Here is a 13,839-nt window from a genome sequence, read left to right as displayed (position 1 = left end):
GAAATCCAGATTGCGGCACACAGCGAATTAGCCATGATTAAAGCAGCTCTCATGTATGCCTTTCAGAACACTAAACAAATGGCAGTTTATCTTTTTATGTCATGCTGTATATGCCATTCTAATACTGAGATCCACCGCAAAATTATTCTAATTGCACCCATATCATTTCACTTTTCATTATCTACTACTTGTGGTTTCAAAGAGCAATTATCCAGCTGCTACTAAACTAAGAAATGTTGTTCACTTGCTCCCTCAAGTGCAGGGATGCAGATCTCCCAAGTGACCAGCAACACAAGTGTTTGCTAAATGGTAGCTCTATCTTCAAATGCATGTAGCTATGAACACCATATATTCCAGGGACAAACCAACCAGTCTTTGCTTCCATATGTTGCTTGGGATCTTCCAAAGGCATCTGACTGAAACCTGTTAAAAACTGGACCCCTTGATGTGACCCGCTAGATTATGAGCGCAGTCTAGAGTACCCCGTGCCGCAGGGATGCTTTGCATGCTGCCGCAAGTATCTTTCCTACAGGCATAGCAGTATGCATCACTCTTTAAGGGTTGGGGAAGTGTCGGGACTCAGTTTTTCCTGTCCAAAGTGGATTTGGCAGAGCTGTTGGTGCTGAGCACTCTGCAGTGCTAACAGGAGCACTAGCACAGATGTCGAGGTGGGTTTTTCTTCTGCACAACACCATTTGATCACGTATCCAGAAATATCCACAAGTCTTCTTTCACGGTTGGTTTGCCCTTGCTGAATTAGGACACAGCATTTTCTTCGTGTGAATGGATAGCAGAAAGGTACTTACCACCAACACTTACAAAAACCACATACTTTATGTTTCTGGCAGATCAGACTTCTATTTCTTTTATAATTTTGGAAAACATTTTGATCAGTGTGGGCCGTGTTGTATGGCATCAGAATAAAAAGTGAAAATTGTTGTCACAATCATGGCCTTTTCATTGCACCTAACTTCCATTTTTAGTTAGCTTACATCAGCATCCGTATTCTTTTTGTAATTTTGCACAACTTGGTAGAGGCCTCATTTTTTATTGGGATTGCTAGCTGACGGAAGTGTCTTTAGAAGTAGTGAATGCTTGATATTTTATATGGTTCTGAATTGTTCTTATAAGTTGTAAGCTGCCGTGGCATAGTATATTTTAAAAGAAGTGCCATATGGATTTATTAAATAAACATAATTTCTGAACTGCATTGTGCTCATTTCTAATTCTTCTTGTGCATCTGACTAGTAGTTCCAGTCATTCAATCTATATATTCATTGGTTCATTCACACCTTGCAATTGTAATTATGTTTCGTCCTACTTAATTGTTAACTTATCAATACATCGTTGTTACAGTCGTGTGCTTTCATCACTTTTCTGTGGCTGTTACATAGGACTGGGCCCTTGTATGCGATTTCCCACACTGCTATCAGCTGCATAGAGACAGAGATTTTAGTTGTATCTGGAGTGATGGGGGGAAACTGTTAAAGCCTGCCCTCCTCAATGATCCTGATGCATCCAACATCACAATTTTACCCGTATCAGGAGTACTGCGGGGAAGGACAGGTTAATGCTTCTTTACAGTATTCGGTTGTGCTGGGGGTGCTGGAAGGGGGCTAGGTTAATTGCTGCTTAGGTTGCTCAGGTTTTTAAAATTTCAAAAGCACCATTAAATGGCCTTTAAGCATCTGAACAACTATCACTGTACAGTGAGCAAACTGTTAGGCCAGAGAAAATCACGAGAAAGACAGAGAAGCATCCTGATCGGTGCCTTTGGTATATTATAGCAATGATGTATTTCTAACGTCTGGATGAAATAGGCTATATGGCTGATGCAGATCACTGCCAAAAAAAGAGAGAGGTCCAAATAAGCACTAATGGATCAATGGATGCCCGGCAGGAGGTGCGGTAGGGGGAACGGGGCCGTTTCTTTTATGTGCTGCTGTTAAGAAAGCTTGCTAAGAAATGAGAGTCTGGTTACTGTTTGCAGGTGTGTGGTCCCTAATGTCAGTAGCACTATGAGAAGTATATTAAACTCTACAGATAGTCATTCTGAGTCCAAAGAGCAACATAAAATGATCAGGAAGAAATGCACAAAAGTCTACTTTTCAATTGGAATAAAAAGCTACCATGCATGAATACCTTCAAGAAACAGAAATACAAAGCATTATGTTTGACGCTATAACTTTAACATAAATGCTCCTCTCTATATAAATGCTTTATGTATGGAACAAAGGAGTACAAAAAGGAAGGAAAAAAAGATTAGCTTTCTGAAGCATTTAATACTTACTTCTTGAGATAAGGGCCATTTCACTCTCAATTTTCATATAATTATGGGAAATCCTAATGCATTTAAAAACTGAATGTAGCCAGGGAATTGTTTTCTTACAGATATATACAGGGTTATCTCGCAGCTTTTAAGATCAAATGAAATACAAAAATCCCAAAATGTTTGCATAAAGGGCAGTTCAAACGTTATAATAATCTTATAATAACTGAACTCCAAGATGGAAATTTTAGGGAAATAACTGCAGATAATTTTCTTTTTACAGAAACTTGTCTATTACCATTTTTTCTCCATAATAGTACCAACAACAAAAGCTACAGCAACTTCCAATGGCATCAATACAGATTAAAATCTTTATAAAATAAAAGAGCACTGAAACTAGGAAACACCTGGGAAAATATTAATTTTCAATATGATTTAATCAATTTTTACTAGTAGCCTATTTTACTTAATAAAAATACCATCCATAATCATAGCCTTAGTATGAATGTAAAGCAAAAAATGTATGTAGCAAGCAATTAAACTGAACATTCTATTTTGGGTGACACATTAAAATCAATTCAATGGAATGTCTGAGGACTACATTAGTCATTAATTATATACTACTTGTAATCTGCAAGAAATAATTTCAACTGAGATTAATTTTGCACCATGACTTAAAATGGAAATACTTGCTGAGGTAACTCTAAATTAATGACCTGGAATAAACCTGTCAGCCTAAACAAATTTTCCAATACTGGAAGTAGTTTAGAGTTTGTCTATTTTACTGTAGATTATACTATACTATAAAACTGTGAAATCAACTAGATAATTACTGGCTCAGGTTTGTAGGCATGGTCACTGATGTGTTCAACTAAACTTGAGTAACCTTAGCTGCAGTGTTATGAAACTTCCAGAGAAAATATGGGGTTACTTTAGTTTAAGAACTATGCTGTGGCATTTTGCAAAGCTACCTTTCACCTTTAGAAAATGCAACTTGGAAAACTGCCCTGGAGGTAAACCCTGCAGGTAACACTCAAAGTTCTTCCACGTCTGCAACTGCCGCCAGTGTGGCTTACTTTGCTATAGAAGCAGATTGCTTTAAAAAAATTATCTGAATTGTTTATAGAATAACCTTCAATAATATCAGCTAAGGCCGAGAGATGATGATGTGTCCAAGGCCACCGGAGCAAACTTTATGGTTAAAATGAGACTTGCAGCTATAAATGAATGTTCAAAGGTAAATACGTCTGGGCATACGTACAATGCCTGAGAAATACCCGTGAGATTTTCTTTATTGAGCAACATGAACGACTGCTGTAGCATACCTGGTTCTTCTGAGCGCGCATAGCATCGACTTCATATTCACCATACTGTGGATCTTGAGCTGGGTCCTTTACTTCTTTGAAAACTCCAACATTCTGAAATAAGGGCAGGTGAAAGAGTAAAATGTAGCCTCGTTCTTTCCCCCAGGTGTGTCTTGAAATATCCCTAGCGCTTGCATCTCTGCCATAAATACGTTTAAGGCATCAACCTGTATGAACCGCAGAAGCTGGTTCGTATAGCTCCCTCTTCGATATGTGTAATGAAGGACCAGTTGCATGACTGCAACCAAGCTGGGGTGGCATGGATGTGCTACATATATACACTGTTTTTCCTTATGGGGGGTAAACACGCCTTGCAAAATACTCAACCCTCTGTGCGAAGAAGCTAGTTCATGTAACAGGCACCTCTGAGTGATCCTGGCTACACTGTGAACCCCTCCAGCAGGTCCACAAGTTTCAAAGACAACTGTATGAAACAGCCTAGTTCCCATCAGTTCACAAAGGTTGTATCAGCTTGCATTTATTTCGCCACGACAAGAACCTACAAAGATCACGTGAAGTGACTTTGTGTCTATGTTTCTGTGACATAGTGTCCCAATTCAGATGTAACAGTTCAGGTCTAACAAACCATGATTTATTACAGTGAGAACGAGCATTGCGCCCAGACACTCAGTCCTCTTATATGCCACAGCTGAACACTTGGGTGTGGGGGTTAAGCCACAGGTTCCTGTTACATCTAAACTAGGAACCCCTGGCTCAAGGTTTAAATCTTGATCAATGAATTAGGAAATGAAAACAGCTGTGCACAAAAAGCAAAGCCAGTACCAAGCTTAAAGTTTCAATTCTTCCATAACTAGAAGTCCCAATGAAATTACTTTACTTCTGAATAATCTGGCTTGGGCACAACAGTGCAGCCACAAGAATTAACAAATATTGTGAAAAGAAATAAGGTTAATAAGAACATCAAAGAACAAAAAAGGTATACACACCTTTGGTGGAAATGCCTTCTCAAACACCTTTTTCCATAGATCCATAGGTGTCTGTGCATGCAGCTTTCCAATATCACTATTGGAAGCAGGAGGAGGACCTAGTTATTGTAAGAATTGTAACAATGGTCACTCCATCATTCAAATGGCAAACAAGCTACCGTATTTTTCGCATCATAGGGCGCACCGGACCATAGGGCGCACCCAGTTTTTAGGGGGGGAAATCAAGAAAATAAATCCCCCCCAGCCCCAAAGTACAGGCTGCGCACAACCTCTCCGTGCTGGAGGGGCTTCACGCGGCTATGGCACAAGCCAAGGCAGCGAGCAGGATGGATCCCGCTCACTGTTTTGGCTTCCCCTTTAGCCCCGTGCAGCCTCTCCCTCCCAGGAGAGGCTGCGTGGGGCTAAAGACTCCATAGCCCCGTGCAGCCTCTCCTTGCCGGAGGGGTTGCGCGCAGCTATGGAGCAAGCCAAAGCAGCAAGCGGGATGGATCCCGCTCGCTGTTTTGGCTTCCCCTTTAGCCCCGTGCAGCCTCTCCCGGGAGGGAGAGGTTGCACGGGGCTAAAGACTCCATAGCCCCGTGCAGCCTCTCCTTGCCGGAGAGGTTGCGCGCAGCTATGGAGCAAGCCAAAGCAGCAAGCGGGATGGATCCTGCTCGCTGTTTTGGCTTCCCCTTTAGCCCCGTGCAGCCTCTCCCTCCCGGGAGAGGCTGTGTGGGGCTAAAGACTCCATAGCCCCATGCAGCCTCTCCTTGCCGGAGGGGTTGCACGCAGCTATGGAGCAAGCCAAAGCAGCAAGCGGGATGGATCCCGCTCGCTGTTTTGGCTTCCCCTTTAGCCCCAGGAGACGCTGCGCAGGGCTTTCCTGGCTTTACTGGGAGGTGGGGGGATTCACCCACCTCCCGCAAAACCGGCAGAAGCCGCGCAACTCCTTTAAAGAGATCGCGGCTTCTCCTGGCTTTTCTGGGAGGTGGGAGAAGGGACTGATGCGGCCAGTCAGTCCCTTCTCCCTCCTGTGGAAAAGCCCGCAAGAGCGCACGGAGCTTGTGTGCAGCTCTTGGGGGCTTTTCCCGCCTGCCTCCCCCCTGCATTCGCTCCATAGGACGCACACACATTTTCCCTTGCTTTTTAGGAGGGGAAAAGTGCGTCCTATGGTGCGAAAAATACGGTACTTGTCTGAATGTATTCCCCTCAATAATTTAACAAAATTGTCCTACATGAAGGTTGTTATACAAATATGTAAGAAACAGGTTCCTGAAGATAAGCACTAGCTTTCAACATCGAAGCTGTTATACTAGGGCTGCAATCCTTTGTGTACTTTACACACTTTCCTGGGAGTAAGTCCCACCAAATTTAGCAGGGCTTACTTTTCAATAAATATGTATAGCATTGTTGTTAAACATTGCTGTACCTTCTTAAAACTTTCTGATCATTTTTCTTTAGTAATCATCATACACAAATACATTTTGTAGACATTTCAGAATCCATTGTTCATTTTTGTCCACTTCAGCCTTGTATTCTCTTAACTGTAAAAGCTACATGCACAATAAATAGATAAGAAAACCACCCACCTATTTGACTAAGAGAGTCCATTCCTGCTGGGATAAAGAGTGGCTTGTTCTGATCCACTGACATGGATTTGCTTAAAAAACATGACCGGAACAAAATGAATATAGATCAGTTATCAGGATTTACCAAAACTGACAAAAAGCACACTCCAAGAAAGGCAAGTTACAACTATGTCCTTAAACACATGTATTTGCTTGAATGAGAACTGAGTTGGTCCAGACCACCAGCTGTCTCCCCTTCCTTGCTCCTTAAATGTATGCAAAGAACATACTGTTTTAATTTATGATTTATTTTGTATTGACTGTTACAGTTACAACTGTGTCCCATTCAAATCAATAGAATTGATGGACAGCAAAAGTTTAATTTCTGCTGATGGAAGCTTTGACAGATCCATTTTCCCCTCCTAGCTTTTTCTATAAAGCTCCAATTTTTATTTTTCTCTCAGCAGCAGTCCTTCTGACAACTGGGATTGAATGGGAGCTCCTCTCACCCACCCTTACAGGCATGGAGGTCCAAATTCAGATCAGGACTGGAGGAGGGAGGGGGAAATGTGCTAAATTCGCCAGTGCCAAAGGCCCAGCCTGGACCCACCGCTCACCTGATGTTTTTTAAAGAAATACTGTGTACTCGAGGACAAACGACGTAATCAACATTCTGTGTAGTCTGGGCCTGAGTCGAGTCTATTAGCAGATCTCCAACATTTCAGCAGGGCCTTTTCAAGCCCAGTCATCTGAGATCCTTTACCTGGAGATGCTATGAACTAAACTGAGAGACTTGGATATGCAAGTTCTATCACTGAGCTATTGGTGTGTCCTTCACATAAGTTAGCCTCTTTTCCTGAAACTGTTTCATCAGCCTTTATATAGATCTATGAGCAAGAATCGTGTATGAAACAGAAAAGCTGACAGATTCCCCCCCTTTTTTTTACAAATTGCCAGTATCCAGCCAATAGAAGGTTTTGGGAGAGCTTGCCAATAGTAGGAAATCGTTTAGCTTACCTCCTATCAAAGCCAAATGCTAAATGGTTAATGAGAGTACGAGTTTTCAGGAGCAGAGCTTCAGATTTGCTGGTGAACTGTGAACAAAGCATAAAACTTGTGCTATGCTCCTCCTAGTAAACATAGGAAAATACTACTCCCAAGTCACTCAAAATTCATCATAGGACTGTTATGTTTAAGATTTAGCTGTTTCAGTGTCCTGAAACAGCTACCACTTAATGCCCCCAAATAATAATAATAATAATAATAATAATAATAATAATAATAATAAAACTATTGCACAACGCTGTTATAATACATGGCTACTGAAAACACACAATTAAAACACACAATATAACAATCCCAACATTAACATATAAATGTCCATAAATAAAATATGCAGTAAAACAAAATTAAACAACAGCAATTAAAACAGGAGACTCAGGTCAAGAGATTAAAGGAATGGCTGTGTGTCTTCAAAAGCCAGCAGAATGCCAATACAGATGAGGCTTCTCATATCTCGGTAGGGAGTGCATTCCACAATGCCAGTGCTACTAGTGAAAAATATCACCTCTGTGCCATCACAAGCTAACAATCATCAGGTCATGGTAAGACTAACCCACACATTGGGTTATTTTATTTTAATTTCTTTGTTTGTTTGGGAAATGAATACGAGTTGAAAGGGCTTGACTTTGGCAGGGTTGTGCCCATGAAACACAATAATATACATACCACTAAAGATGCTCCATAATAATGAGAAACAAAGCGAAGCGTCTTGTATATTATTTTTTTCATCTCCGAATCAAATTCCTTTAAAAAAAGAGGGGGGTTGGGGTGGAAAAAATCTAATGAATAATTTTACAGTTTTTCACAATGCGACATAACATTGCCCTCCTTTGTGTGTAACACTAAGTCAACATTTGCCAACAAGTAAATGTGTGGGCTTCCAGAGAGTAAACTTTGACCACTTTGCTCCTCGCAGGTCATTTTGTTATTGTGCTATGCTAAGCTAAACCATGGTTTGTTTGACAGTATTGTTTAAACCCAGGCCTGTGGCTCAGCTCACTTACAGCTTGAGGCTTGTCTGAAGAGAGCTAAAGCACAAGCTCAGTTTGGATGACCTGCTAATCTAAACAATAGCTTAGATGAGCACAGCAAGAGGATGACATGGGAAGATCAAAGCACTTCAATGGTATCTGCATATATTTCCCAAAGACACACATTTTTGCTTTGCCTCACAAGGGCTTATTTATTCTACTTTAGAGGAATGCAGCTTAACAATCTTGGGAAAATGTCATTTACACTCCATTCAAAAGCAACCAATAACATTGGCTGCTTAATAAAGGAAGCAAACAAAGAAACTAGGCTTGCGCTATAAGGAATTATGCATCAATGACAGGTGACTTGCCTAGAATGCACTATGCTGCCACCTAGGGGACCAAGGATGAACGTTTCCCCAAACACATGTCCTGCCTGCATGTGCACAGTGCACAAAAGATAAGACTGCAGTTTGGTGTTGTGGTTATAAAAACAAAAAGGATGAGAAATGAATTGAAAGCAGACTCTGAAAGAACCAGCATTGCCGCATCTGATGACAAATCATCAGCACTTGTGAAGAGACGGGCACAGCGAAGTGTTTTCTACTGATCAAGCGTGCACACGTTGATCCAGTTGAGGGAGGAGTATGAGAGAGAAAGGACACGAGGATATTACTAAGTTAAGATCAAGCAATGTAGGGACCAGATTAAAGGGCACCACACATCACATCTTCTTGGGAAGTCCCTGCTGCATCAGGGAAATGGCCCATCTATTCTAGCATCCAGTTCTCAGTGCGGCCAATCAGATGCCTTTGGAAAGCCTGAAAGCACTCTCCCCACCAGTGATTCCCAGGAACTGGTATTCAACGGCATCCTGCCTCTGGCAATGGAGGTAGAGTATAGCCATTGTGGCTGATATCCATTGACAGCTGTCTTTAATGGTCAGTTCTGTTCTGGGGAGAGGAGGTCATCTCAGACACATTTATACTTCCAGTTAATGGGTAAGTGATGGAACTCCTATTTGGGGACTTCCCTGGCTTTTTTCTGGACCAGTCTGGATAGTTGGCCTTGGTGAAGATTCAAAGTTTTCATCCCCAAAATGTTTTTGATTTGAGTTCCTACTGAAATGAGGCTGCATTTTAAATGTTGTACTAAATCTTGTTTTTAAGTTGTATTTTAATCAATTGTTTTTACCTGGTGTTAGCCGCCCTGAGCCCAGTCTTGGCTGGGGAGGGCGGGGTATAAATAAAATTATTATCATTATTTATTATTATTATTATTATTATTATTATTATTATTATTATTACATTTGCTGGGAAGGCAATCTTAAGATTCAGCTAAAAATGAATAGTGTCTGTCAGAAACGCCACTGCTGTATATGAAGAGGCTGTTCATCTTCAAAGATAACTCTACAAAATAACCTAAAGGGCACGTGCTAAAGGAGAGAATAAGGCCTGAAGGTCAACATAAAAAAGGGGAAATATACAGGAACACAGGAAGTTGCTTTATACAGAGTCAGACCCATTGTCTAACTCTATTCCAACCGGCAGAGTCACATGAGTGTTTCTCAGCCCTACCAAGGGATGCTAGGAATTGGAGCTGTTGGTATATTTCACAGTTGGTACAGTGGTACCTCGGATTACATATGCTTCAGGTTACAGACGCTTCAGGTTACAGACTCCGCTAACCCAGAAATAGTACCTTGGGTTAAGAACTTTGCTTCAGGATGAGAAGAGAAATCGCGCAGCGGCGGAGTGGCAGCAGTGGGAGGCCTCATTAGCTAAAGTGGTGCTTCAGGTTAAGAAGTTTCAGGTTAAGAACGGACCTCCAGAATGAATTAAGTACGTAACCAGAGGTACCACTGTGTATTGCTAGTATATGTCATTCATATTTTGTCTTATTTTCTTCATTATTATAAATATTTTATTATTGTTTCTGGGGGATGAATAACACAGATGGCAATTACATATGGCTGTAATTGTCATTTTGTTCATATTACTTTTCTGATTTTGGAGAGAGAGAGAATCAATAAAAAAGTGTCCTAGGGTACCACAATACAACAGAGGGGGAGAATTGTAACACAGTTATTACTTACATGAAACATATCATATTTGCTCCCGATTATAACTAGTGGAATTGGAAACGGATCAATCAGTTCACGGTCCTGTTAAGAAAGTGGCAATACTTATATAACATTTTTTTACAATCCCTTTTTTCAGATTAGAACATGCTGAGATGGCTTCAAAATAGTTCACACATGGGCTTCATTGTTGCATAATCTTTTGGAATAAGGAGAATTTAAGACTGCACAGCCAATAATTTATAATGGAAGTAACTGCAAGTAACTCACCAATGTCTTAAGTAGGAAGAATTCAAATTCCTTTCCATCTAACTCAGTCCAACCTGTGAAGGTGCCTCACCCCCTACTTAGATGGGTACACCAAACCCCAGTGTGACAAGAGCACATTGACTTTACAAATGGCTTTCCATGCTAGCACTTTCTTACGGAAAGAGGCATGCCTAGGGAACGAATCCCTGAAGTTTCCGCTCCTTACATATGCTTAAGCTCAAGACAAGCAGAGCAGCTAGTATTTGCTTCACCAGAGGCAGGAAGAAATCTTCTCTCTTGTTCTCCTCCAATATAAGCTCAACTAAGATGCACATGAAAATTCTGCATCTACAGAAGCTGCAATGGATGAAACTTGAGCAGGGGTCTTGGAATGGGTTTCTTCTTGTTGGGTGGTCGTCCGTCATGTATGATCTAGTTGAAATTCCTGCATTGCAAGGGGCTGGACTAGATGACTTTCAGGGTCCCTTCCAACTCTACAATTCTACGATTCTATAATTCTCACATGCACATAGCAGCTTCAGAAAAGACAAAGGTGGCAGGTGGGCTGTGACTCCTTCCATTCAGGAGTGTGAGTTGGCATCAGTGCGATAGGTGAAGCAAGGGAGAAAAATACGCCCGTTTTTTAAAAGATGAACTGGGCTACTGAAAGCCATAAAGGAAGCAAATTTAAGTCTATTGGGTCTTTTATTCATGTTCATTTATTGCTCACATTAATAGCTACTTTATAGTATTATTTTTACATCCTCGAATTGCGCACTATAGAATATATATATATACGTTGTTTAGACACCGCATACACACAACATTTGTACAAGATGAATGCATGATGCCAGGCACCTTTTCAATTGCATCTTCGGCAATCTATTTTACTTTCTTCAAGAGAGCACATTAGCAATTGAATTTCAAGGGCTTATGTTAACATCCCTGAAATTTTATAATTTAATTAGTTGTCACATTATCAAAAGGCACTGAGTCTGTGATAGACACTTGAATAAATGCAAAGTATAGAGTCGTGCTGAAGGCTGTTATAACTACACCCTTTCCTCAAATCTGTAGCTTCAGTGAGTTGCTTTGCCAGATAACTTCTGTACATTCTAGTTTTCACCTTCATTTCAAAAGGAGATTATAAAATCAATATCAAACTGCGTCTGTAAAACTGTTTCTTTTGATTGTTGTAACATGCCATAACAATCACATTAGATGTCTAACAAGAATATATAAGAAACCTTCTTTCCTTGTTTCTGCCCCTACTGAATTTTCATTAAATTGCTATAATTTTCCACTGAACAAGTTCTTCTACATCAAATGGATTTTCAGTCATGCATAAAAATCTAAAGGAATTGTTTATGATTCTCAAAGCGATTATCTTTAACTGTGTATGAGCCTGTGACATCTGGAGAAAATACTAGTTCTTACTGGATGATCCTTTGGCAAATTGTTCCATATTCTCTGTTTAATTTCAGTAGCTGCTTTAGGATTTGTTTGTCCCAGTTTTGTTATAACTTTGTCTACATGCTTCCTAGTGGCTTGTAAAAGGCTCTCCATGGTTGGCCACAGTTCATTTGGCTTTGAAAGATCCAGGACAAGAACGATAGCAAATGTCCTACAAAAAGAACAGAAAGACAGCCTAACATTTTTAAAGGCACCTAAAATACTCTTTACACAAGAAGTATCTCATACAATGGCATCTAAACAGCAGTTTAGAGGAGCAAAAAACAAACATCCCAACCCACACAACCAAAGCAAATAACATTAAATATGGAAACAATGTTTGCCCGGAAAATGATTTGTACTCTACTATAAATTCTTTGTCATGATATTTTATTAGCTGAATTTATAAACATGGTTACTACGGGCTGAGTGAACTGTTTGGGAGAATTAGATGGAGCAGCATCGCTGGAGCTAAGGAGTTAGGAACTTGACAAGTAACAAGGAAACAAGCACTGATGCTTGTTTGTTTCAACAAATCATAGTTTAAACTAACCAGTTATTTGCAGTTCACACAGTTAAGCCCTGGGCTCCTTGAGGAGTAAGAGTAGGATATAAACTGAATGGACAAATTAATAAATATACAACAACAAAGTGTGGTTAGTTCAAAAATGAAACTGTGTTGGGGTGGAGAAGCATGCACACCTGACACTTGCTTCCGATTGTTGATGTAGTGCTACACCATGGGTTAGTGGCACATCTAAAAAAGGCAAAAAATCCAAGGTGACACTTTTAGTTAAGAGATGAACAAAGCTGTCTCAACCAGCCTCTTAAAAATTGAAAGAAACAGGGAAAACAGGAGCGCTAGCCTGCACTTTGAACTGCAGACCAAAGCATCTGGCTAGCCTAAGTTCATAATTTCAAATTCTTTAGACCAAAAAGTGGTCCGCTTCTCCCCACACCAACATCCTAATGTTGATTTTAATTGTAATTCATCTGCAGCAGCTGTAAAAAAAAAGGTAACTATCTTACCCATCCACATGAAAATCACTTTGATTTTTCACAGTTATGCACACAGAAATCAATTTAATATCTTCCCTCAAGTGTAACTACACTGAGAAGAGAGGACCAGGGCCTTTTCCACAATAGTATATAGCCTTTTCCCACTAAATGCTCCGTTGAGAGCAGAAGAAAGCCAACCAGCACATTGACTTCTGTTGAGAGGCAATACAAAATTTATTGGTTAGGTGGTTTGTTTGGGTTGAAAGGAAAGTTAGTTTTAAATCTACATTAAGCAATTATGTGCAATGAATGCTGGTCTTCGGCCAGTCCCTATCTCTCCTTTGTATCTCAAGCGTTGTTGGAAACCTAAAATGTTGCTCTGGGATATTTGCAAGAATAGATGCAAGAATAGAAGCTAGTCTCCTACAACAGTAATATTTCCTGTATTTTCTCGTAGCTGGTGTTTTGAAAAATGTCTTTCTCTTTTTCCTTAAATGGAGCTACTTTCTGAGGCAGGTATCTTTCTTTTAATAAACCATCTTTATTTTTTTCAAAATGTTATTGCTACATTTATACCCCACCTTTCCTCCAAAGAGCTTAAGGCGGCAAATATGGTTCCCCCATCTTAGCTATCCTCAGAACCATCATGTAAGGTAGGTAAGGCAGAGAGATAGAAACTGGCTCCAGGTCCCCTGGTGAGCTTCGTAGTTGAGTGGGAATTTAAAGACTGGTTTTCCAGGTCCCAGCTCAGCGTTCTAACCATCACACCACACTATAGAATGTAGTTCTATAGATAGTAGAGGGTATAAATTTCAAAAAGCAATTTCAAAATCCTATACACGTCAACTCAGAAGTAAGTTCCATTCAGTTCACTTCCAGTAAGTGGGCACAGATCTCCA

At 40.4% G+C, this 13,839-nt stretch overlaps 1 protein-coding gene across 1 annotated transcript in view; it reads right to left on the bottom strand.

The window, feature by feature from the left end:
• LOC310758766 (ATP-binding cassette sub-family G member 8-like) overlaps positions 1–13,839 on the bottom strand; it is a 71,871-nt gene that overhangs the window by 38,178 nt on the left and 19,854 nt on the right. Inside the window, exons 6-12 of the mRNA XM_083605699.1 lie at positions 11,927–12,113; positions 10,256–10,324; positions 7,856–7,933; positions 7,145–7,221; positions 6,149–6,219; positions 4,581–4,678; positions 3,595–3,687 (exon numbers count right to left, since the gene is read on the bottom strand). Of these exons, the coding sequence (XP_083461825.1) occupies positions 3,595–3,687; positions 4,581–4,678; positions 6,149–6,219; positions 7,145–7,221; positions 7,856–7,933; positions 10,256–10,324; positions 11,927–12,113 (673 nt within the window). The remainder of the gene's footprint in view (positions 1–3,594; positions 3,688–4,580; positions 4,679–6,148; positions 6,220–7,144; positions 7,222–7,855; positions 7,934–10,255; positions 10,325–11,926; positions 12,114–13,839) is intronic.

The sequence above is a fragment of the Podarcis filfolensis genome, assembly GCF_964270895.1.
Source record: "Podarcis filfolensis genome assembly, chromosome: 3".
NCBI classification, from domain to species: domain Eukaryota; kingdom Metazoa; phylum Chordata; class Lepidosauria; order Squamata; family Lacertidae; genus Podarcis; species Podarcis filfolensis.
This window is presented reverse-complemented; position numbering and strand designations above follow the sequence as displayed.